Source organism: Protopterus annectens, chromosome 4.part0 (genome assembly GCF_019279795.1).
Source record: "Protopterus annectens isolate FY-2018-M chromosome 4.part0, PAN1.0, whole genome shotgun sequence".
Lineage (NCBI taxonomy): Eukaryota > Metazoa > Chordata > Ceratodontiformes > Protopteridae > Protopterus > Protopterus annectens.
In genome coordinates this window covers 773,228,061-773,251,897 of record NC_056733.1, presented here as the reverse complement: position 1 = coordinate 773,251,897, position 23,837 = coordinate 773,228,061, and the positions used below count along the sequence as shown (strand labels likewise).

Here is a 23,837-nt window from a genome sequence, read left to right as displayed (position 1 = left end):
TAATTTTCAAAAAAATCCAGTCTAATCCCGACCCAGGATCTCATTTTTCTGGGGTGCAGGTTCCGAACAGACTTGATAGCTTTCCTGCCTTCAGAGAAAGTCCTCTTTCTCAGGGGTTTCATGGAGTCCCTTCTGACTCTTCCTTCCACTACGGCCCGGGAATTTCTGAGACTACTGAGATTTACAGCTTTCACAATCCCCATGCTGCCTTTTGCAGAATTACACAAGAGAAAATTCCAGTGGTTTCTAAAAGCAGTTGGTCCCAGCATGCTTATCCTTTAGATGTTCTGATTCCTCTGTTTCCCTGCATGAAAACAGTTGTGTTGGTGGATGCAGCAACTCGGTCAGAACCCTGGCCTTACACTTCAAGTACCCCAACCAGCTCAGTAGCTCTTTACAGATGCCTCAGACTTAGGTTGGGGGAGCAACTTTTGCTTCCAGGAAGGTTCAGGGTCTTTGGTCTTGCAGTCTTTTCATCCTCTGTTCTTGCCAGGACCACTCGGGATTCTTACAGACAGTACTGCAGTCCATTGGTACCATCAAAGCATAGGAACTGGCTGTTCAGTACAAAGTGACTCTTCATGCACTGTACCTCCCCTCTGCTCAGATCTCAGTGGCAGACACACTAAGCAGATCCATGACACAATCCCACGAGTGGATGCTTCACAGGGAGGTGTTCCTGGATCTAGTTCACTCTTGGGATACTCCAGAAATTGACCTGTTTGCCTTCTCTGAATAGACAACTTCCTCTTTTTTGTGCCAGGGCCCCCCTCACCCTCAGGCTTGGAAGGTGGACGCTCGCTCCTTCTCATGGAAAGGGATGTTTCTTTAAGCATTCCCCCCTTCTCTCTAATTCAGAGGGTCCTGATGAAAATTCTGCAGAACAACCCAAAAATCTTGATAGTGACTCCCTTTTTGTCAAGACAGCATTGGTTCCCTGGTCTGCTAACTAGCCAAGGGTCATCACTGCAAGTTACCTCACTGGTTGGACTTACTCTCTCGGGACAAGGGATCCCCGATTCATCCACATCTGTCAGCTCTGCAGTTGACCTTGTGGGTGATCAACTTTTGATCCATTTTAGGCATCTTTTTTCTAAGGATGTGCTTAGGATTTTGCAGGAGGCCAGAAAACCCAATAGTATGGAATCTTATGTTTCAAAGTGGAAAAGATTTTCTATCTGGTGCCACAAAAAAAAGGAGGAATCCCTATCTGCAGGCATTCCTTTAGTACTTATGTACTTGTGAGTTGCTTAATAGTGGTCTTTCATAGTCCTCAAAATGCACTGCTGTGCTCTGCCTGTTTGCCATTGACTTCCCCCTTACCTTCCAGGTTAGAAGTTAAGCTTTTCCTTAAAGGCGTCCTACACATGAAACTTCCCAGGAAACCAATTGCTCCTCCTTAGGATCTTAATTATGTTTTAGTGAAGCTTACTCAGGCCCCTTTTGAGCCAGCGGCCTCTGCTTCTATGAAGTTTTCCACATGGGAAGCAGTACTTTTAGTAACTCTAACTTCTGCTAGAAGGGTCTCTGAGATTGAGGCATTGATGGCCTCACCTCCCCCCTTTTGTTTTCCAGAAGTGCAGAGTATCCTTTTGAACTAATCCATCTTTCATGCCCAAAGTGGTGAATGAGTTGTTGCTTAATCAGTCCTTTCAGTTGCCCACTTTCTTTCCCTCACCTCATTCTTCCAGTGAGAGGATTCTGCATTCTTTGGATGTGCATAAATAACTTCGATTTTACCTTGACAAAACAGTCCATCAGGAAGTCTGATCAAATATGTGTCCTTTCGTCCCAGGGCTGTGGGTTTAGCTATTTCCAAACTATCTCTTCTTGAATCTCTAAGGCCATTGTGTTTTGTTATGACTTTCATGGGAAATCCTTATCTTCTGTTAAGGCCCATTTTACCAGATCTGTTGCCTCCTCTGGGGCTTTCTTTAAAGGTCTAGATGTTCATTCCATTTTGGAAGCTGCTTACTTGATTTTCTTTTGATACTTTTACAAAACATTACAAGCTAGATGCTCTCCAGATCTAGGGCAGGATTTGCTAGGGCAGTTCTGCACTGATTTGTGGAAAATGCCTCTGCATGATCTTCCTCTGCTCCTCCCTGGGTTCCTTTTGAGCTCTTGTACTCTCCCATATGTAGAGAATACTGGAACAGACAAATTGTGTAAAATCTTACCATAACTATAGATGTCCATGTCTTTTATATGTTGCAGTATTCTATCCCTTCCACCTTCCCCCTACTTCTTGTTCTTTCCTAGGATGACTCATTGTGTTGTGGCCTTGGATTACTTTCCTGATGGGGCTACCTTATTCTGAGGATGGTATGTGCAGATGTCCCTTTTATGGCTGACGTTCTCACTGACTTTGTGTGACGTCCCACATACTGGCAGTTAGCAATACGCATTTGTATACAGGCCGCACAGAGTAAAAACCAGGAAAGAATACAAAAACAAACAAACAAATGAAGTGATGTTATGAAAAACGGCAACCCAAACACACAGGAAGAATAATTTAATGTAAAGCACTTTTCGTTTGCCTTAATTTACAAACTTCTTCAGACAAAATAGCATCACAAAATGGTCAAATATATACAACCAATAAAAACTTAATTGATACTCATTAAGAGGAAAAAGGGATTTCAAAGTATTTACCCTTAAAGATATAACACATCTTCGTACGGCTTACCTAACCAAATAAATAGTACTAGCAATTTACAAATTATATAAAAATAAAAATAAATACATACAAATAAATGAATGAAAAATAAAATAAAAACACAATATAATGCAGTACAATATATTGAAAAATAAAGTATAATATTTTGACGGGTCGACTTACAGAATACAACCCCATATGTAAAGAATACTGCAACATAGAAGAGAAGGACATCTATGGTTAGGGTAAGATTTTACTCAACTGTTTTTTTCTGTAGATGGGCATTATGACTTTTTTGAGTCATTGAGGGAGTTCTGTAACAAGGTAGTGTATGATTTGGGAACTTCCTGATGATTTTGGATATGAAAAAGCTGTAGTGCAGTATGCTGATGTTCATCATGTTTCACTGTTGCAGTCCTAACCAATGAGTTATCTGGCTCCTGGTAGCCATCGATCGGCCAGAATACCAAAGGTAAGTAAATATGACATCGGCTGTCGTCCGTTGTAAAGGACGTCAGGACGTCCGATACAAATGGAGGCAGCCAACGTCACTTTCTCAGTCTTCCTTGCCACGGACCCCAAAGCAGAAGCATTTCTTGCACAAGTGCCGGTCGGCAGTTTACCTTTTGTTTCCGACTACAAAGTTGAAGTCAACTATAGCTAAGTTATCCATTGGGGATCCTCTTTTCTTGTCTTAACGAATGTCAGAAAAGGTTAATAATTGTCTTACCTGTGGAAAGCAGATTCCCATAGAGATTTTCATTCCCATTGTATTTGTTTATGCCTTGACCACGACGTTCCTAATTGTGATCTCTGTGCCTCCTTTAATCCCTGTACTATTCATCGTCAGGCTAAGCTTTTAGCTAAACATTTTGGAGTTTGGCCTAAGTTTGTTGGTATGGCGTCTGCTAGTGTTCAGGCTTCGGATATCTCCAAGAAACATAAGGATAAGGACCGCGACAGGCTTCTGAAGGTGAAGTCCTCTGTTGATAAGATGGTAGTCAGTCATGCGGTAGCCAGTGAGGCACCTTTGCAGCCCCAGCAGTCCACGGATTTTCAATCGCAGGCCTCTGTTGAGACCATTTCAGAGTCTCCCAGGCCTCCGTTTGCCTTCTGATCTTTTGCCTGTCGCCTCTTCAGCTGGATCCAGAGCCGCTAAGCTGACTCCGGTGTCCAAGACCTCTGTTCTTCGTTCAGACAGCAAGCTCATACCGATGACCTCTACTGCAACTTCAGCAGTTGCCAAGCCTCCCCGAGTCCTTCAGACTTGCAGGTAAATCTTCCAGCCGTAAGCCTGTGAAAAAGCAGGCTCCAGTTTCTTCTCGTTCCCCTCAATCCCAAATGGTTAAAATGGCTAATGACCTTTTGACTCTTACTAGTGTTTCTCAGCCTCCTCCTCCTAAAAGGGGTAGGGATGTTTCTCCTGAGGCTGTCTTTTTCTGATTCTTCTAGCATATCTGCTGATGAAGAGGAAGTTTTTCAGGCTTTTTCCTCCTTTTGAGGATTCAGATGAGAGGTAGCCATCCCTTCTGCTTCTCCCACAGAGGATTTCTCTTTTGGGGGATACTTAAATACTCTCAGTGAGCATTTTGAACGGGGAAGTCAGGATTATCCACAATCTAAGAAGAGGATTGGGGAGTTTTTGGATTTGCCTCAACATAAGCCTCTGGCTATTCCTCCAGTGTTGGGAGTGGTTGATGAGGTTTTTCTGGAAAATTCCTTGACTCCAAATTCGGTTCCCCCTGCTCCCAGGAAACCTGACAAGGTGCTATAGAGTCCCTGATTCTCAACTATTTCTTTTCAGGAATATGTTGGCTGATCCAGAGGTTATTTTTCAAGGCCCTAAAGGAGTTAAGGCCACTGTTACCAATAATCCTGTTCCTTCTGACAGGGAATCTAGGAACCTAGATAGGCAGGGTAAAAAAGTTTATACCTCTACCACTCTTGCTATTAGGTCTACTAAATTGTCTTTTTCATATGTGGAAGTGCCAGCAGCGCACCTTGGAAGCTATTAAGTCTAGAATAGCAAGTGTGCCTCTTTTGGCGGAGAGTAAGGATATGCAGGATTTGCTGAACTCTGCCAGTCTGGTCAATAAACATTCTTTACATCGTGGTTTTGACATTCTAGAAAGCCCCCTGCAGGACTACAGCTACTGGATATGTTATTAGAAGGCACACTTGGCTCAGGGCACACCCCCTTCTAGAGCCTGTCAAGGCTAAGGACAGCCTGTTAAGGCCTTTGCATAAGGACTGTCTTTTTGGCAGCAAAGCAGTGGAAGTGCTCAAGAAGATTGAGGATAAGGCCAAGTCTATGCAAACTGTTAAGGATTTTCTGCAAGTTCAACCTCCTTGCTTTAGCAGGAATTACCCTTCCAAGAGTTGGACGTTTCCTGTTACCAGCAGACAGAACCGTTCTAGGACTAGAGGTTACAAATTTTCTAGGGGGCAGGTGGCTACCCCTCAAAGGTCTAAGCATTGGCAGGATCCACTTCCAAGGCGGGAAGTTCTAAGCCTGCATCTCAATCAAAACACTCTGAATGACTTTATCCAACTTCTGCCTGTTCTTGCCTGCCTTGGAGAGTCCTTTAGGGGGAAGGTTGGCCTTTTTTGCAAATGTCTAGACCACTATCATGGATGACAAATGGGTACTCAGAACTGTATCCCTAGGCCACAAGTTTTCTTTCCACACCTTTCCAGTTCCCAAAGGATTCCCGGATGCTCCTCTAAACCAATGGGCAGAAGTAGAAAAACAAATTTTGTCTCTGTTTCATCTGGGAGCAATAGAATCAGTTCCTGCTCAGCAGGTAGGCCAGGGTTTCTATTCCAGATTTTTCCTAGTTCCAAAAAATGAAGGCACCTGGCGTCCTATCCTAGATCTATCTATTCTGAACTGTTTCTTGGTAATTCTAAAGTTCAAAATGCTCACTCTTCATCAGTTGCTGCCAATGTTAGAAAAGGATTCCTGGCTGGTAACTCTGGATCTCAAGCTTATCTGCACATCCATGTCAGGGAAAGTTGCAGGCAATTCTTTCGTTTCAGGGTGGGTAAGCAGCATTATCAATTCTCTGAGCTGCTCTTTGGCTTATCTACTGCTCCCAGAGTTTTCACAAAGTGCCTGGCTCCAGTCATTGCTTTTTTCCGGCAGAAGAAAATTCAGATTTATCCATACTTGGACGACTGTCTAATTCAAGAAAATTCTCAGGAACAGCTGATAAAGGATCTAGAATTTGTAACGACTCTTCTCCCTTCCCTGGGTTACACTCTCAATGAGGAAAAATCAAAAATGGTACCATCCAAAGACATAACTTTCCTGGAAGCGAGTCTGAATGCAGATGCCCAGATATATCTCACCCAGGAGAAGCAGACAACTCTCACAGTTTACTTCTCAGACTTGGCAAGCCTGTCCCAGCTCCCTGCAAGGAAATACCTGCAAGCTCTGGAATACATGGCTTCTTGCATTCTCATGATTCCATATGCAAGACTGCATATGAGGAAATTGCAATGGTACCTCAAGAACATTTGGTGTCAACACACACAGGACCTGGATGTGATGATTCCTCTGCTTCCATGTCTGTAGACAGAGTTTCTGTGGTGGGAAACAGGCTGTCTACAAAACAACGGCATGCCTTTTCGCCCACCTCCTGCCACTCAAGTTCTTACCACAGATGCATCGGACCATGTGGGGAGCTCACCTGGATGTCAGATGCATACAGGGATGTTGGAATGCCCAGCATATGCACCTGCACATAAATCTAAAGGAGTTGATGATAGTTCAGCAGGCCTTACTAGCTTTCAAGCATCTTCTGTCTCCAGGAACCCTGCTCGTCAGAACAGACACTGCAGTCATGTGGTACATCAACAAGCAGGGAGGGGACTCATTCTAACCCCCTATGCAGGGAGCGCATGAATCTCTCGTCCATAGCAGCATCCCTGGGCCTGCATCTCCGAGCTCAGGTTCCTCCAGGAAGGCTCAGTGTTTTGGCAGACCAGTTGAGCAGACAAACCCTAGATCCTCACGAGTGGCAGCTGAACAGAGCAGTCTTTTACAGCATCATTCAACGTTGGGGCACTCCTCAAGTGGGTCTTTTCCCCTCCCCAGACAACCATCTTCTACCTCTTTTTTTGCACCAGACAGCATCACAGCAGAGCCTGGAAAGTGTATGCTCTGTCCTTCCCTTGGACGCTGCTGTCAGTTTATGCCTTCCCTCCTCTTCTTCCCAGAGTATTATTGAAGATCAGGGTCGAACGACCAAGGACTGTTCTCATAGCTCCGGACTGGCCCAGACAGCATTGATATCCACTGCTTCGCAGTCTCTCCCAATTTCCTCCTTGGTATCTTCCCCTTTCCTCCTTGGCATCTTCCTCTGAAGCCAGATCTTTTGGTTCAGGAAGGGATATTCTACATCCTCATTTTCAGTCTCCCCATTTGGCAGCTTGGCTCATTGTATGACTCCATTCTTTTCTTCCCTTTCCCAGCAGGTGGTTGACGTGCTGAGGGAGGCCAGGAGACATAGCAGTAGGAAGTTTTATGCTGGCAAATGCAGTCCAGGTTACCCACCCACCATCTCCCTTTTTTGCTGGGACTTATCTGTACTTTTCTATCCTATACAGCCTATGTGGTGCATTTGCTTGTAGATGAAGGTATTGTTTATTTTAGTGCATGCTTTTATAAGCACTGTTTTGTAGCCTACCCTTTTGGGGGCACCTGACATCTGGGGCAAGAAAAACTGAAGAAAATGGCGTCTGCTGCATCTTTTATACCCCTGGCGCACCGACGTCAGGGAAGAGGCGACAGCAACCGACGCCGGACCAGGACTTTGGAATTCAGGCCGACTGTGGGTAGCCTGCTAGTAGGATAACCCTAGTGTAATGACTGCAACAGTGAATACACTCGAACATCTACATTTATGGTAGGTACATAACTGTACTTTTCTGCAGGGCATTATTTCCAATCCTTGATTCTGTTAGTTCCTCCTCCCTTTTCTCTGGGCTTTGGTAATCAACCCATTGATTAAGACTGCAACAGTGAAACACGATGAACATAGTACAGTTGTGTACACTTACCATAAATGTAGATGTTCGTGTATTCAGTGTTGCAGTCCTGGTTTCCCTCCCTCCTTCCCCCTTTTTTTTGGTCCTCTCCTATTCTCTTTTCCTAAGGTACAGGCTAAATTTGGTATTTGCCAAAGTTGCTTTTGGTTTAAGCCTTGTTTTCTGGGGACTTCTGACTTATAGCAAGAAAGACTGAGGAAGTGACGTCAGCTGCCACCCTTTGCATCGGACGTCCTGACGTCCTTTACAACCGACGACAGCCAATGTCATATTTACTTACCTTTGGTATTCTAGCCGATCGAGGGCTACCGGGAGCCAGATAACCCATTGGTTAAGACAGCAACAGTGAATACACTCGAACATTATACACTCGAACATGTACATTTATGGTAAGTGTACACAACTGTACTTTTTGCCAGGTCTGACATGAATCCTTTATGTGGTAAGTATATAACTTTGGCTTTTGGTGCATTAGATGACCCTTTTATACAGGCATATCCACTTATAAGAGCAGATGTATGGTTCACGAGGAATGTATCTAAAACTTTGTAGACAGGCAGGGCATATGGTATCCTTTGCAGGATATGACCCATATGTAATGGCTACTGCAACAGCGACTTACCTGAAAATCTATTCTACGTTAATTACACAACTGTACTTTTCCATTGTTATTGTCATGTGGTGTACGTTTTACTTCAGTCCAACATATTACATACAGTAGATATGAAAAGTGTACACACCCCTGTTAAAATGCCAGGTTTTTGTGATATAAAAAAATTAGACCACAGTAAATCATTTCAAACTCATTTCAATTGAAAAACAAATCTGTTTGGGAAAAAATATAAAAAAATAAAAAATGTACAATAAACTGGTTGCATAAGAGTGCACACCCTTAAACTAATACTTTGTTGAAGCACCTTTTGATTTAATTGCAGCATTTGGTCTTCTTGGATAGGAGTTTGATCAGCATGGCACATCTTGACTTGGCAATATTTGCCCCCTCTTCCTTGCAAAAGCACTCCAAATCTGTCAGATTGTGAGGGCATCTCTTGTGCACAGCCCTCTTCAGGTCACCCCACAGATTTTCAATTGGATTTAGGTCTGGGCTCTGGCACGGCCATTCCAAAACTTTAATTTTCTTCTGGTGAAGCCATTCTTTTGTTGATTTGGATGTACGCTTGGAGTCATTGTGTTGAAAGGTAAAATTCCACTTCATCTTCAGCTTTCTAGCAGATGCCTGAAGGTTTTGGGCCAAAAGTGACTGATACTTGGAACTGTTCATAATTCCCTCCACCTTGACTAAAGTCACTATTCCAGCTGAAGAAAAGCAACCCCAAGGCATGATACTGCCACCACCATGCTTCACCATGGGGATGGTGCTCTTTTGGTGATGCCAAATGTTTTTGCGCCAAAGGTACTTTTTGGAATTGTGGCTAAAAAGTTCAACCTTGGTCTCATCAGACCATAACACATTTTCCCACATGCTTTTGGGAGACTTGATGTATTGTTTTGCAAATTTAAGCTGGGCCTGGATGTTTCTGTATAAGAAAAGACTTCCGTCTTGTAACCCTACTCCATAGCCCAGATGTATAGAGAATACAGGAAATTGTTGTCACATGTAGTACACAATCAGTACGTGCCAGAAATTTCTGCAGCTCCTTCAGTATTGCTGTAGGTCTCTTGGCAGCCTCCTAGACCAGTTTTTGTCTTGTCTTTTCGTCAATTTTGGAGAGACGTCCAGTTCTTTGCAACGTCACTGTTTTCCCATATTTTCTCCACTTTTTGATGACTGTCTTCACTGTTTTCCATGGTATATCCAGTGCTGTGGACGTTTTTTTGTACCCTTCTGCTGACTGACACCTTTCAGCAATGAGATCCCTTTGATGCTTTGTAAGCTTTCTGCAATCCATGGCTTTTGCTTTAACAGGCAACTAAGTAAATGTCAGGAAAATCCTACTAGGACAGCTGAACTTTATTTGGGGTTAGAGTATTTTTTATATTTTTCCCCTAACAGATTTGTTTGTTTTTCAATTGAATTGTACAGGTTATAGTTCACATTAAAGGTGGGAAAATTTTGAAATGATTTATTGTGGTCTCATTTTTTTTTATATCACAAAAACTTGGCATTTTAACATGAGTGTGTACACTTTTTATATCCACTGTGTATATGTATATGTGTGTGTGTGTGTATATAGATATGTATATAGATATATGTACATATAGATATGTATCGCTCTCTCTCTCTCTATATATATATATATATATATATATATATATATATATATATATATATATGCATACAGATATACACATCCATGTACATACACAGTGTTGACTTAATTTTGAACTGTAGTACAGGGAACTGATGATTGAACTGGCTGTAGATGTTCTGTTTAGCTTGTATAAAATTAAAAAAAAAAAAACTTAATAGAGACCAGAATGTACTCAGTGTGTACTAAGTTACATGGATCTTATCTTTTTCATACAGTGTATTGGACAAAATGCATTTAACTTAACTGCAATAAATATGTGCAATGTTCATTTAGTTTTTCTTAGTAGTAGCGTATCATTTGAGGTAACCGTGCATGTCAACTGCTTGACTGTTAAAAATGGCAAGCTTCTTAGAACCATTGTTGTGTTTACTTCACACATGCATAAGTCAGCTGTTGGTCTTGTAGCAATGGCCTAACTGACTAGTGCTTTGTAGCACAATGTATGTTAGTGGTTCTTCATTGAATTTTGGGTCACTGGCATGTGAGGGTCCCAGGGGTGACACTGAGCATGAAGGTTGCTACTCATTATCCTTGACTGAAAAACAGTAATTTAAGCTTCAAACCTATTTAAATTTTGGTTAGAATAGATCACCCAGTGCTTAAAACTGCAAAACATTTTTTTCATGGTTGCAGTGATCAGTTGCCTAGATTCTTGACTTTGTCTTGGAATATTTCTGCTCTGTTTACCCCATGCTTGCCAAACATCTAGCCCCCATAGCTCCTGTGCCCATTTATTCCCCCATTACTGTGGCAGGAGCCAGTTGGTGCATAGTCTTCCTCTTCCAGGCAGCCATAAGGAATTTTGGTTTGTGTTTTTTGAGCTGTTAACCCCTCCCATGGTAGTCGATGTCTTACTCACAGATGTGTAGGGCTGCTGCACCTTTCCCTGTGAGTGAGTTACTGCATACTCTTAATGAAGTCTTCCACTTGGCCTTTGCTTGCAGAGGCAGGTGTACATCCCAGAACCACATACTGCTTATCGAGCACCTTTTTTCTTTAGCAGTTGTATGTATTCTAATGGCCCAGGCTGCCTTTTACTATGTGAGATGCTGGAGCCACTATCCACTGCTTACTCCCAGCCTTCACGTTCAGTTTCTACAGCACGTGGTCATGACGGTCTGGGCTTTACCTGTGTGTACTGCAAAGCCATCCAGTCTCACTGGGAGTAATAATTGTACCATTTTAAAGTTAACATTGATGTCATCTCCTTAGACTTGGTCTTTCAAATAAATTCTACAGTGTCTCGTGTGTTTTGGTGTGATAAACAGAAACATTGCTATATCTGAAAAGTTTCATATGAGCTACTCATTAAACCTTCCTTCAGCCCTGTGATTTCAGTGCTGTATTTAAGTAATACTGTTCATTACCTGTTCAATGCCCGCTTCCTCCTTCCCATAACTTGGCTTTATTTGTGTTAATAGCGCACTGCTTAAGTTGACAATTAGAGTGGAGTGATCTTTCTGCCATTTTCCTGAAATGTCGTAGATAGCTATTAGCATACAGGATTGTTATTGGGAGGGGGGAACTCTTAGTTCAGCAAGTCCAGCATATTGAAAGGTAGCTTCTTTGCAGCTGTCCCCTTTGTACTCGTCCTCATATTTTCTTCATTTCCCCCACTGCTTCCTGCATTTCAAGCACTCACCATTCCTGCTGAAAATAACATTTTAATTTATTTTTGAGTCACTTTATTAAGCCTTCTTCTGGTGTAATCATGTACTCTGTGGAATTCTACCCAGTTATTAGCATAACTGCTACGATAAGGTGTTTAATCATTTCACTGAATCTTTAAGAAAAGATCACTCTAAAGCTTTCCTCTCAATTTCCCCCATTTGATACTTACGCGTATAAGTATTGTACATTTAATGTTTCACAGCATTAGAAGACATGTTTTTTAATGCTATAGTTTTTGCATATTCTTCTGTTTGGCTTCGAGTTTGGATGTTTGTCACATAGCACAGTTTCCCCAATGGCATTGTCATGCTGAAAGAACTGAAGAGAGTGTATGACATAGTCAGATTTATTTGGGAATGTATTAACACTCCTGGCATTGTCTTTTCAGGCACTAGACCAGCATTAACTGTCATAAGGAAAAAAAAAGACAACTTTGTAAGGTTTTTACAGTGAGATATTGGAATATGATCCCTTGCATTGCAAGTGCTCACTCCTGCCTTCTGATTAACTATCCATTACATTCACATGCATGGTATGGGGACTGATCAAAACAAGTGTTTTTGTATGGGGGATCAAACCTCTTGTGCACAAGCGCACACGCACCTTTTAGCTTGTATATGCCAACTGCTTTGTCTGTCAATATTTGGGAAGGGAGAAAAGTGCCCAAGGCATTGCACAACTGTCACAGGCTGTCACTTGCTTCATTTTAAGACCAGTGAGCAAGTGATTTCTGATATTTCTTGCATCAAGGGCACATAGAGAAGCCTTTAGAAGTTCAGCCAGACCAAGGGGAATCAGAAAGTGGCAAGCCCTACTGTTACTTATAGTTTACATGCATTTCTTAAGTATATACTGTTATGGGGAAGTATGTTTCATAAGTGTACTTCCTCAGGCTTGCTTAACAAAAGGGCACACAGGATCTCTGTGTAATATAGAAACTCCTACAGTAGTGGATCTGGAAAATGGTGGATGCTTTTGAAGTAAAATCTTTTGTGGCGCTTGCCAGTATCTTCGGTTTTTATAGCAAAAAGAACTTTTTATCCCAGGATTTAAAGTAGTATTTATTTTAGTTTATAATGAATTCCATGTATGGATATGGAAAAATATTGAAAAGCAAGTCCACTAGCTAATGGATAGTTTCTTTGATGGTTTTGGTAAAAGTGCACTTTTGTGCAGGCTTCCTGCAGTTGGTATGCAAACTATTTTGGAAAAATGGGGAGTGAATTAGTTTGGCTGAAACTTTGGTAGGTGAAGTACCTGGAGAATTTACCAAGGGCACGAATAGTATATTAAGAAGGGAAATGCTAATGCCAGTAAAGACTGTGGATGGTCATGGCTGTTTGTGAGAATGTAAATTCAGTAAAAGGAAAATAAGTGCCCCAATTTTCAGACATGAGTATAGTCATCTTGCAGTTAAATGTAAGCCAAGTATAGGAGAAGGCATTTTGCAGAGTTGAGGTGTACTGGGGTGTTTACCGATGTAACTAGCAGACAAAAAAGGAGAATGGTCACCTGTCTTTTAAAAGTGTGCACGCTGTGTTGCTTGCAGTTCTGGAGACATACTCACTACAGTAGTATAGACTGGAATTAGGGCAGTTCAAAGGAGAACAGACAATGTTGGCCTCTGTCCAGAAAAGAGCCCATGTTAAGTGATAGCGCAAAAGAACTAAATATGCACATCCTTGAAAAAAGATGAGCGATTAATGATTTGAAAGAAGTTTAAGTATTTGCAGGGTAACCAGTAACCTGTTCAAAGATGTGTACTAGGCAAACCACTGTCTTTCTGAAGTGGGTAACCGAGAAAATTTTGGTGAGTGATTTGGTTCATTTTGCAACTTTTTTAAACACCAGAGAAAGCATGTAAAACAGCCCTTGAGGATGTATTAGTCAGAAGTAGAGTTTATTCAGTGGACAGGCATAAGACTGCTTTTATACCAGGATAGGCATAATTAATCTGTAGTATTAGATCACAACTTCTCTAGTACTTGGGGTAACAGGATGTGTGTGCCAGCTTACAGATGTTGGTCTGCTGTCAAGTGTGTGTTCCAGCAACATTCTTCAGTGTAGACATGCCTACAGTGGTGAGCCTGAAAAAGTGTTGGCCTTAGAAACATGTTATGCAGTCAGATTGAAAAGTGCATGCATCAGATATTCACCATGGTCAGATGCTTATTTGCATGTCCAGTAAAATAGAAGACTTTAATCAGCTCTTGAATGGATGCACAGAAGAATAACTGAATCAGTTACTTGCTCCCCATTACTCTATGCTACGAGTGAGAGGAACAACATCCAGACTTTTGTTAATGTTTTTCAGTTTGGTATTAAAGTGAGTAAATCTTTGTTCTTGATGCCACTATTTACTGCCGGTGTTTCCCTTCTTTAACAACTAGATAAAAGCTAAATGTGTGTTTTTTTTTATGTTGTATATCTGAGAGTCGCACACATTGTTGAAGTAAACGGCTATGTTCATTTCTGTTTGTAGGTATGCTTTGCTTGCGTTGATGGGCAGGAGTTTCGGCTGGCACAGATTTGTGGTCTTCACATTGTAATCCATGCTGATGAACTTGAAGAGCTTATCAGCTATTACCAGGTAAGAGATTCTGTAACCAAGTGTATGACCTAGGTGAAGAGTTCAATGATTGGTCATTCACTGGTTCATTTTTGGGAAGATTAGTTTGTGAGCTGTCAGCTTGGGTACCAAGATTGAGTAAAGATTCCTCTGTTTTGAATTTTTTGGGAAGTTATTTAAGAATATGTAACATGCAGACTGTACACTTCTCCATACAAAAACAAATACAGCCAACTAGTAGGCTAGAATGTCTTTGATTCAGATTACATGCTAACAAATTCATGCACAGTCTTTGAATGCACTCTACCACTTTAATTACCTTATTTACTCTAATTTAACTATCCTTTTAGTATGATAGAAAGCTAAAAACTTAAGTATGTATCCTGACCTTCGGTTAAGGTCTACATTCAGAGCCGAGTCATTTTTGCTTGCTGTGAGTGGACATGTTTTGTAGTGTGTTCTGCAGCACTTAGCCAGGGCTTTTACAGCACACATCAGAATTTCTTTAATTTTAGAAGCTGGTAGTAATTGCTAGTGGATAATAATGCACTGCAGTGGTGCTTAACATCTTAGTTTGCTAAAGTATGGGAATGCTGAGCCCTGTGGTATAGTATCTGCTTCTTTTAAAGTCATAAGAAAAATTGATGTTTTGGCAAGTACTTTATTATGGTTAATCTTTGAAATAACTCAAGGAAAAAGTGCTACTAATTTAATGCACTTTTCATGTACTGATACTTATCTTATTGCAGTAATCTTTTGTGGATAGAAGAATTGCACTTCACGTAGTAGCTGTGATAGGAAGGAAGCGTGGAAGGGATCTAAGTGCAGATTACATGGATAAAACAGATTGAATAGTCCACAGTGCCTTCAATGAATGACTGCCCATTACCCCCCCCCCAAAAAAAAAAAAAAAAAAAAAAAAAACACTCATGTAACGGAGATACCAAAACCCTGCATTTTGGCACCAGAGTTCCCTGATGAAGATATCCCATTTGCAGAGCTTGTATCTCCTTGCAGCTCAAGTATGCTCTTATTTGGGCTATTCTCCCAGTGTCAGTGGCTCAACAAGCAGTGCACACTCCTTTGGTGTTGGGAGACCAGACGCCAGTGGATTCTGTTCCCACTCCAGGTGATAAGATTGCTGACACTGCAGTGCAGCATTAAGGGAATGCTGCACTCCTGTATGAGTCTTTCTTTGGATGAGACGTTAAACCGAGGTCCCATTTGCTTGAGATGATGGTAGCTCAGTTGGATGTAAAAGATCCCGTGGCACCTATCGTAATGACATGGGAAAGTTCCTCAGTGCCTTGACCAAATTTCCTCCAGTAGCATGAATATCACTTTGGCTCTCCCCAAAAAGAGAGTCACTAGACCTGTGGGACAAACTCAGGCAACAAGAGGTTTAAAAAAAAAAAAAAAACTTGAAAGTTTTGAGCACATCTAATTATCAGGGTTACATGATACTATTTGATAGTACCTTTTCCCAGCATGCTGAGCTTTTTCTGATTCTAGGCCTGTAGCTTATATGTGGCAGCAGCCTTGGGTAGAGCCAATGAATAGTACATTTTACTGCCACTCTGTGTACTTTTATGTGGAAAGGAACAAGAACATTAAGTAATGTGTGCATTCCTCACCATTTAAGCAGTGGTTTGTTTGGAACACTTTAGCTGAAACTGTTCTCCCTTCTGTCCATTTTCACTAGTCGCATCTTGGTACTCTATGGGTGTATGGCAGGAAGGAAATGCTGAGTGGGACACCAGTCTATTACAGGTCAGTCTCTTTCTCACACAGTTTGGAGTTTTGCCATTCCAGTTGTCCCCATGACACTGGTGGATTTGAAGAAATATGTGACCGTCCTGAAAGCCCTCCACAATGAAGGCAGTCCAGCCAAGTTTCAAACCACAGAGCAAGAAGCAGCGAGGCAACAAAAGGATCTTTTACAGTAATCCATTTCAGTACATATTTGTTTTCACTTAAATGTGGTACCATTGAGCTGTTGCATAGTAAAATGCTTTACAAAAAAATGCATCAAAGGACTTTGATTTTGCATATGTGATGTATGAAATAATGCACAATTCGTTGAAGGGTCCAGTTGCACTTGTTTAATCAGTGAACAGTTAGTTAAAAACTAATTTAGTTTGTGTTGGGTATCTTTTAATTTCACATATTTCTGTAATTTTATTAATGGAATTATTTGACCCTAAAGTAGTTTACCTGCTGTAGAAGTTAAACTAGAGAGGGAGTGTAGTTGTAACACGGAGGTATATTTTTTCTTTAGGAGCTTTTCCCTGTGTGCCTGCTGACCATCAGTCAACCTTATAATGGTCTTAAGCCCACTTAATTCCTGCATCACTGGTCAGCACAAGTGGGATAGTAGACTGGAGGAAACTGCTTTCAGGCAGCCACGGAAATGGTTTGCCTTTACTAGCAACTGTGTTGGCAATGATGGAGTTTCTGTATTAGACCCTGAACCCACAATTGCTTCCTAATGTTTACACTCGTATTGTACAGGAGGCATACATTGTTCTTTTTACATATGCTCCCTTCCTCACATTAATGAGGCTATTATTACTGTCATGGCATACAAGCCTATGTGTCCCTGATCTGTGCTGTATCACCAGAGCCAGCAAGCTTCCACTTGCTGACTGTGGGATGCAGGCAGTGACTGAAACCACAATTCCTTCTAAAATGTATGAGCCTGCATTGGCCAGATACCACCCTTCCTCAACCAGCTGCTCGAACATCTGAATCAGTTACTCAAATTCTGGGTTATAGTCAGGACTTTTATCACTCTCTGCAACAGAGCTGGGAGTCGTTTAGAAGGTATTAATTTTTGCACCTCAGCAAGCTGCATGAGATATTTATTGCTTTAAGTGTTCATACTTGCCTTTCCACAGGATCGTGGCTACTTCGAGGAGCTGATTGCCTTACTTGAAGCTGCACTTGGCCTGGAACGTGCTCACATGGGAATGTTCACTGAGCTTGCCATCCTGTATTCCAAGTTTAAACCTCAGAAGATGAGAGAGCACCTGGAACTGTTCTGGTCCCGAGTCAATATTCCAAAAGTAAGAAAATCCCTTCATTTGTTATTGCATGTTTCAGAAATTGTGTCCAATTTTGAATACTATTACCAGGCAAATAGAACATAGATTCCAAGTGAATGGCAGCTACCCTATTTTTATTTAGAAGTATTGTAATGCCTGAGCCTAGACATTTTGTGTAAATAAGAGTTTAGCAAACAGCAAGCCACATATAATACGAAACCCATAGAATTAATTAAATAATTTAAATGTTAGAATTTTAAGAGCCCAAAATTAGGGGGCAGTTCCTCTCCTATAGCAATAGTAGGCTCTCCTATAATTATGGCAATGTTATTGTGAAAGGGCACTCTACCAGGGCTGTGGCTGCTTTCACTGCTTAGTTCAGAAATCTTTTCACTCGGGACATTCAGACCAGTTTAGTTTCTTCACTTGATGCTTAATTATTATTGTGCTTTTCACTTCATGAAATAGTGTTTTAGGGCTCGTATACTGTGTGTTTTTCATTCTTTGAGCTCATAGCCTTCTGCAAAGAGAGTGTCAGACTGTCGCTTTGTATTTCCTAGTTATCCTTTTTCCAAGGTTCAGTGACCTCTGAGTGAGAATAATTTAGGTATAGTGAGAGGAGCAGGGAGGCTTAACACCCTCCAAAAGCTTTTCAGTGTTTAATATTGATTAATTTCTTACCAACCGTACTAGCCTGAGTATATGTAGTTTGTTTGCTATACAGTTGTGATATGAATTCCCTTAGCTTCGAGTATTTGTAGTGAATCCCTCAGTTTTACATCCACTTAGTCACTGATTCACATCTTCAGTGAGCAGTATTTTGTACTGTGACTGCACAAGTCAGTTTTCTTTGGCTCTTCACTGATAACATATTTCAACTTTTTTTTTTTTTTTTTTTTAATGCTGCTGGAGAGGACTTCCAGATCTGATGTCATTTTTATTTGTTCCTGAACTGATAGGTCTCTGATTTGGCCTTGGATCCGTCTTGGCTACTTTCACAGATCCAACTCTCAAGCTCCTCCCTTATCCACAATGCCCCATTAACCTAAAATACCTTAAATCTTTAAATCTCATTTGCCACAGTTTCTCTTTGATGCAGATCTCCTGCTCTCGAGCCTTCAGGTGAATTTTTCAATAGTTTCCAGTTGTAAGTTTACGGCTTTTGAATTATATGTCTGTATTTCTCTCTCACTCTCCCTTACTTCCATTAGTTTCAAGTTCTGTCCGTCTGGCTGTTCCTTTCCTACCCTTTTATTGTTGGGTACTTTTTTTTTTTTTTTTTTTTTTTTTTTTTTTTTTTTTTTTTGCTATAATTCTTTCCTTTCTACCCTCTCAAAGGTATTTCTAGTTACCATTATTGGAGCGTTTTCTGTTCTGTAAAAAAACTGTTACTATAGCTTAACTCATATCCATTTGCCATGGCTGATAAACTAACCAGTTTTAAAAAGTGCACTTACTGTGGGCATATGATCCCCAATTCTGATGCCCAAAAAAATGTGCATACTGTTTGGGCACTGCCCATTTAGAAACTGGTTGCTTCATTTGTGCAGGCTTTAATTTCAAGGCTCTTATTGGCAGAAAAAAGAAGTTGGTTTGAAAGACCTTTTTCCCCTCTTCCTCTCTAGAAACTGGGGGTCAAACCTCCTCAAAAAGGTCTGAAAAGGGGAAGCCTGATTCACCCCCAAAGGAAAAAGACATTAAAAAAGCTCCCTGGACTGTACTACTGCAGCAGCTCCATCTTCTAAGCCTCCTGCCAGACCCAAAGAAGGCTGATCTGACACCTTTGGATCCTACCTCATTGATGCCCAAGTTATCTCAGTTCCGATCGCCTAGGTTTTTGCTGGATCTGATCTTTGGCTTCACTTTCCTTTTCAAGTAACTCTGAGAACATCATTAACCAGCTCCTGTCTTAGGTCCACCTGGAGCTTGTGTGAAGCAGAGGTGGAAAGGATGGAAACGCAAGTTCCTTTGAGCTCAGATCCAGATAGGGTAATCCCATCTCCATCTCCATCTCCCATTGGACCCATGAGCCTGCCTCCACTGAACCAATATCTCCTTCAATCTATCCCATGGTTTTGGAGCCCTCTGATCAGAGATTGTTGAAGGTGTCCTCATCAGATCAAACGACAGATGGTTCTTAGACTCTGACCATGCTCCTGAGTCCCCTGGCTCTGATGCTTTTGGAGCAGGAGGACTCTCGGAGCTAAAGTGGCAGCACCAGCTCTGGGGAGTTGGAGTCAACTATGATGTTATCGGAGCCATCCTTGCCCCTAGGTGTTTCAGTACTGGACAGGATCCAACTGCCTGATCAAGGCAAGAGTTCAGGGCTATTTGGCACATTGGAACTTTGGCTTTGATGCTGCAGGCATCTGTTTCTGCTTGGTCCTCCACCTTTGAGGTAGTGCTAGAGAAATGAAACCTTTGACCTCCCCCCAGTCCAGGTTCTTTTCCACTGTTGGGTTTGAGTTCTTAGCCTCACACTTCTAGTCACCAGACAACCTAACTGGCTGAGCCTCCCATCAGTCCCTCGGGACTCCCCTGCCACTTTTTATACCTCACCAGACCATTCCACTGAAGTCCCTAGGGTAGAGGACGTGTAAGGAGAGAGACTTGGATTCTTCTCGGGGAATCTCACTGAAAACACTGATTTTGGTGAAGGGGAAGGGTCCTCCAGATCTCCAACTGACGATATTTCCTTTGGAGAAGTACTGGAAATTATAAAACAAAAAAATGGGATGGTCTTCTGAACCCTCTTCCCAGGAGGAGTCTGTTTCTGGAGACCTTCTGGTATGGTCCAGCTATGTCTTGGGTGACCCATCCGACTGGTGAGCTAATAGATCTTGTCTCATGCCATGCATGGAAGGAACCAGATACTGTAGATACAATTCCCAAGTGACCAGACTAATTTTTAGCTTCCCTGAAGGGGGAAGCACATGGGAGTAAAGGGGTTCCAGTCAATGCTATTGTAGCAGCAGCCACCAAAAAACAGCTTGCAGAGCACATCTGTCCATCCCCCTAACAGGGAGCCTAGGGCATTGGACGGATTTGGGAAGTATATCTACGCCTTAGCGACCTTTGCCTTGAGGTCGGTGAATTATTTGACAAACTTTACAAGATTGCAAAGATATTTGATAAAGGAGCTTTACAAATCTCTTTCTGGATCCATGTCTGTGGAGGACCAGAATAAGATTTCTTCACAGCTGGCCACCCTTCAGTCCATATTTAATGCATCCATGAGTGATTTCCCATGCTGCAGAGGGCACCTCAAGGGCAGTGGGTTTGGAGATAAGTCAGAAAATGTTTCTGAATGTGATTTTGTGGAGCCCTTCAAGTTTTAATTCATCAGTGCTCCATTTGATGGATCTTCTCTGTCCGTCCTCAAAATGAAAGAAATGTTCTCCAAAAGTGAGCAGGAAAGTAAGACCTTGTCTGCTGTTGGGATCTGTTTCTCTACCCCTCAGAGACATTTTTTCACAAAATCAGTGAGGAGGTAGGAAAGTTTCAGTTCCTAGGTTCCAAGGTCCTTTCCAAGACTCACGAGGTGATTGTTTTTCCAGAGGCAGAGGGGGGGACTCAACATTAGATGACATCCTCATGGCAAAAGTAGCCTGCAAAACCAGGGATGTTCTTCGTGTTTCACTGTTGCAGTCATCACACTTGCGTTATCTGCTTGCAGGTAGCCCTCAGTTGGCCCGAATACCAGAGACTTAGTATTTCTGCGTCAGTTGCTGTCACTTCAGGACTGATGTCAGGTCGTCAGGGGTATAAAAACAGGTAGCCGACATCATTACATCAATCTTTCTTGCCAGGGATTCCAAAGCAGCAGCAGTTCGCATAAGTGCCGGTCGGCCGCTGCTTGCGTGTTCGTTCCGGACTGAATCATCCTGAAGTCTTCTAAAGCTAAGTACCCCGTTGGGGATCCTTTTTTCTTGCTCTAACCGATGCCAGAAAAAGTTAACAATTGTCTTCCCTGTGGAAAGCAAATACCACACCTAGATTCCCATTCTTACTGTATCACCTGTTTAGGCCCAGACCACGACATACTTCGCTGTCGGTTTTGTGCTCAATGCCCAAACTATTCGTCGTCGGGCCCTTATTGTGGCTAAATACTTTTGCTCTTGATCTCCGTATTCCTGATGCCAACTTTGATGGATTCTCAGGCCTCTACCGAGACCCATTCTGAGTCCAGTATGCCACTTGATGCTGCTTTGACTACAGAACTTGCGGATGTCTCTGCCTTGGATGGGTCCAGAGTCACTGTGCAGGCACCGGCTTCTGAGGAAGTTCTTCGCATTACCAATTTTTGACACAAGCCGACAACGTTCGCGTCTTCAGTTCTTTTTAAAACTAAAAGTTTTTAAGGCCAAGAGTACGAGCTGCACTTAAAAAAACAGACAACCCAAACTCAGGCACCTGCTCCCATGCCACAATCTCAAATGCTTAAAATGGCAGAAGACCTGATCATGCTGATTAGTGGAAGCCAGCCTTCCCCTGCTAAGAGAAAGAGACTTGTCCCCAGCATTTTTAACTGACCAGTAGTCCAACTCTGAGGTTTCTGAATATGAAGACATGCCTTATCTGCTTATGATGATTCAGATGCAGAGGAATCCCATTCCTTCTGCTTCCCCTCCAGAGGATTTTTCTTTTGGTGAAACCCTACATACTTTGAGAGAACATTTCTACCGGGAATGCCAGGATTATCCTTAGTCCAAAAAGAGACTCAGGGAATTTTTAGATTTGACACAGCACAGACCCTTAGATGTCCTTCAAGGATGCATCTGCAGTCCTAACAAATGGGTTGTCCTGCCTCAGGCAGCCCTTCTGTCGGCCGGATTCCAAAGTCTGGGTCTGGCCTCGGCTGATGTCGCACTTCACCCGACGTCATCGCTGCTGGGGTATAAAGACATCAGCCGACACCATTTTCCTCAGTCTTTCTTGCCGCGCGGTGCCCGAAGCAGAAGCTGTTCGCAAGTGCCGGTCGGTCAGATCCAGAGATTTCTACTACCGAAAACGTCTAAAAAAGCTAAGTACCCCGTTGGGGACTCTTTCTTGCCTCAGCCGATGTCAGAAAAAGTAAATAATTGTTTAACCTGTGGGAAACAAATACCTCATAAGGATTTCCACTCTTACTGCCTTCCTTGCTTAGGCCCAGACCACGACGTATCAGCTTGTTTAGCCTGTGCTTCCTTCAACCGACGGATGCTTAGACGTCGGTCGGAGTTTGCAGAAGAGTTTTTTGGTCCCGCTTTTGCATATAAAATGCCGTCGGAGACTCCGACTACACAATTAGCTAAAAAACGCAAGGAAAAGGACCGACACCCGCAGCCCGCGGTTTCGGCTGAAACCACGGTTAGGCCTACCGCGAGTGTCTCGGTTTTGGCTGAAACCGAGTCCTCGGTTCTTCCTTCGGCTGAAAGCATGCCTCTGATAACTGAGGCCACACAGGCCATGGCTGAATCGGCTTCAGATATTACTGCTGCAGAAGCAGTCTCCCAGGATTTGTCAGACACTATTCCTTTAGACATCTCTACTCCTGCACGTGGGGCTGCTAGACCCCCTGCTTCTATGTCTATCGAGGCCTTTTCCAGGGCTAAAGCAGCCAAAATTTCCAAGGCCTTACCTACTAAAGCTCCCTCTCACAGGCCTACTTCTAGTTCCCAGATACTCAGCCTTGCTGAGGACCTTATTTCTTTGATCAGGGGGTCCCAACCTCACCCAGACAGGGCCTCTCAACCCCCTGCAGATAAGAGGCCTAGGACTGAACCACCTGAACCTCTCTTCAGACTATTCCTCGGATGGCTCAGATTTATCTGACCATCAGGAAGGCCCATATTCACCTTATGAGGATTCTGATGCAGAAGACTCCATACCTTCTGCTTCTCCACCTGAAGAATTTTCCTTTGGGGAAACCCTACACTCAATGAGGGAACACTTCCAATGGCAGGGCCAGGATTTTTCAGATTCAAGGAAAAGGCTAAGGACTTTTTTACATTTACCACAGCATAGGCCTTTAGCCATACCTCCTGTACTATCTGTTGTTGATGATGCATATAATGATGCCAGTACTGCCCCCGATTCTCTTCCTCCGGCCCCTGCAAAGCCTGACAGATATTACAGGGTCCTGGACTCTCACTACCACTTGTATAAGGCTCATGTTGCAGACCCAGAAACCATTTCTCAGGGCCCTAAAGGTGTTGCAGCTGCCTCTGCCAAAAACCCTCTTCCCTTAAAGGGAATCTAGAGCATTGGAGAGATGGGGTAAAAAAGTTTATACATCTGCTACTCTTTCTGCCAGGGCCTTAAACTGTCAATTTCACATGATACAGTACCAGGAATTTTTGTTAGACCAGCTAAATAAAAAACTGTCCTCTCCTGAACCTATAGACCGTAAGTCCCTTCAGGAATTGGTACATAACTCTCAGCAGGTCAGTAATCATTTTTTAAAATGTGGCTATGATGCACTGGAGGCTTCTTTTAGGTCAGCTATGACTGGAGCAGTGATTCGAAGGCATGCCTGGTTAAAAGAGCAATCCTTACCAGACCATGTTAAGTCAAATCTCCTAGATGCT

The 23,837-nt window shown here is 42.5% G+C and overlaps 1 protein-coding gene across 5 annotated transcripts in view; it reads left to right on the top strand.

The window, feature by feature from the left end:
• LOC122799579 (clathrin heavy chain 1-like) overlaps positions 1-23,837 on the top strand; it is a 1,937,764-nt gene that overhangs the window by 1,402,433 nt on the left and 511,494 nt on the right. For all 5 annotated transcript variants that reach the window (XM_044068726.1, XM_044068727.1, XM_044068725.1 and 2 more), the window contains 2 exons: positions 14,138-14,245; positions 17,122-17,289. In XM_044068726.1, coding sequence (XP_043924661.1) covers positions 14,138-14,245; positions 17,122-17,289 — 276 coding nt within the window. The remainder of the gene's footprint in view (positions 1-14,137; positions 14,246-17,121; positions 17,290-23,837) is intronic.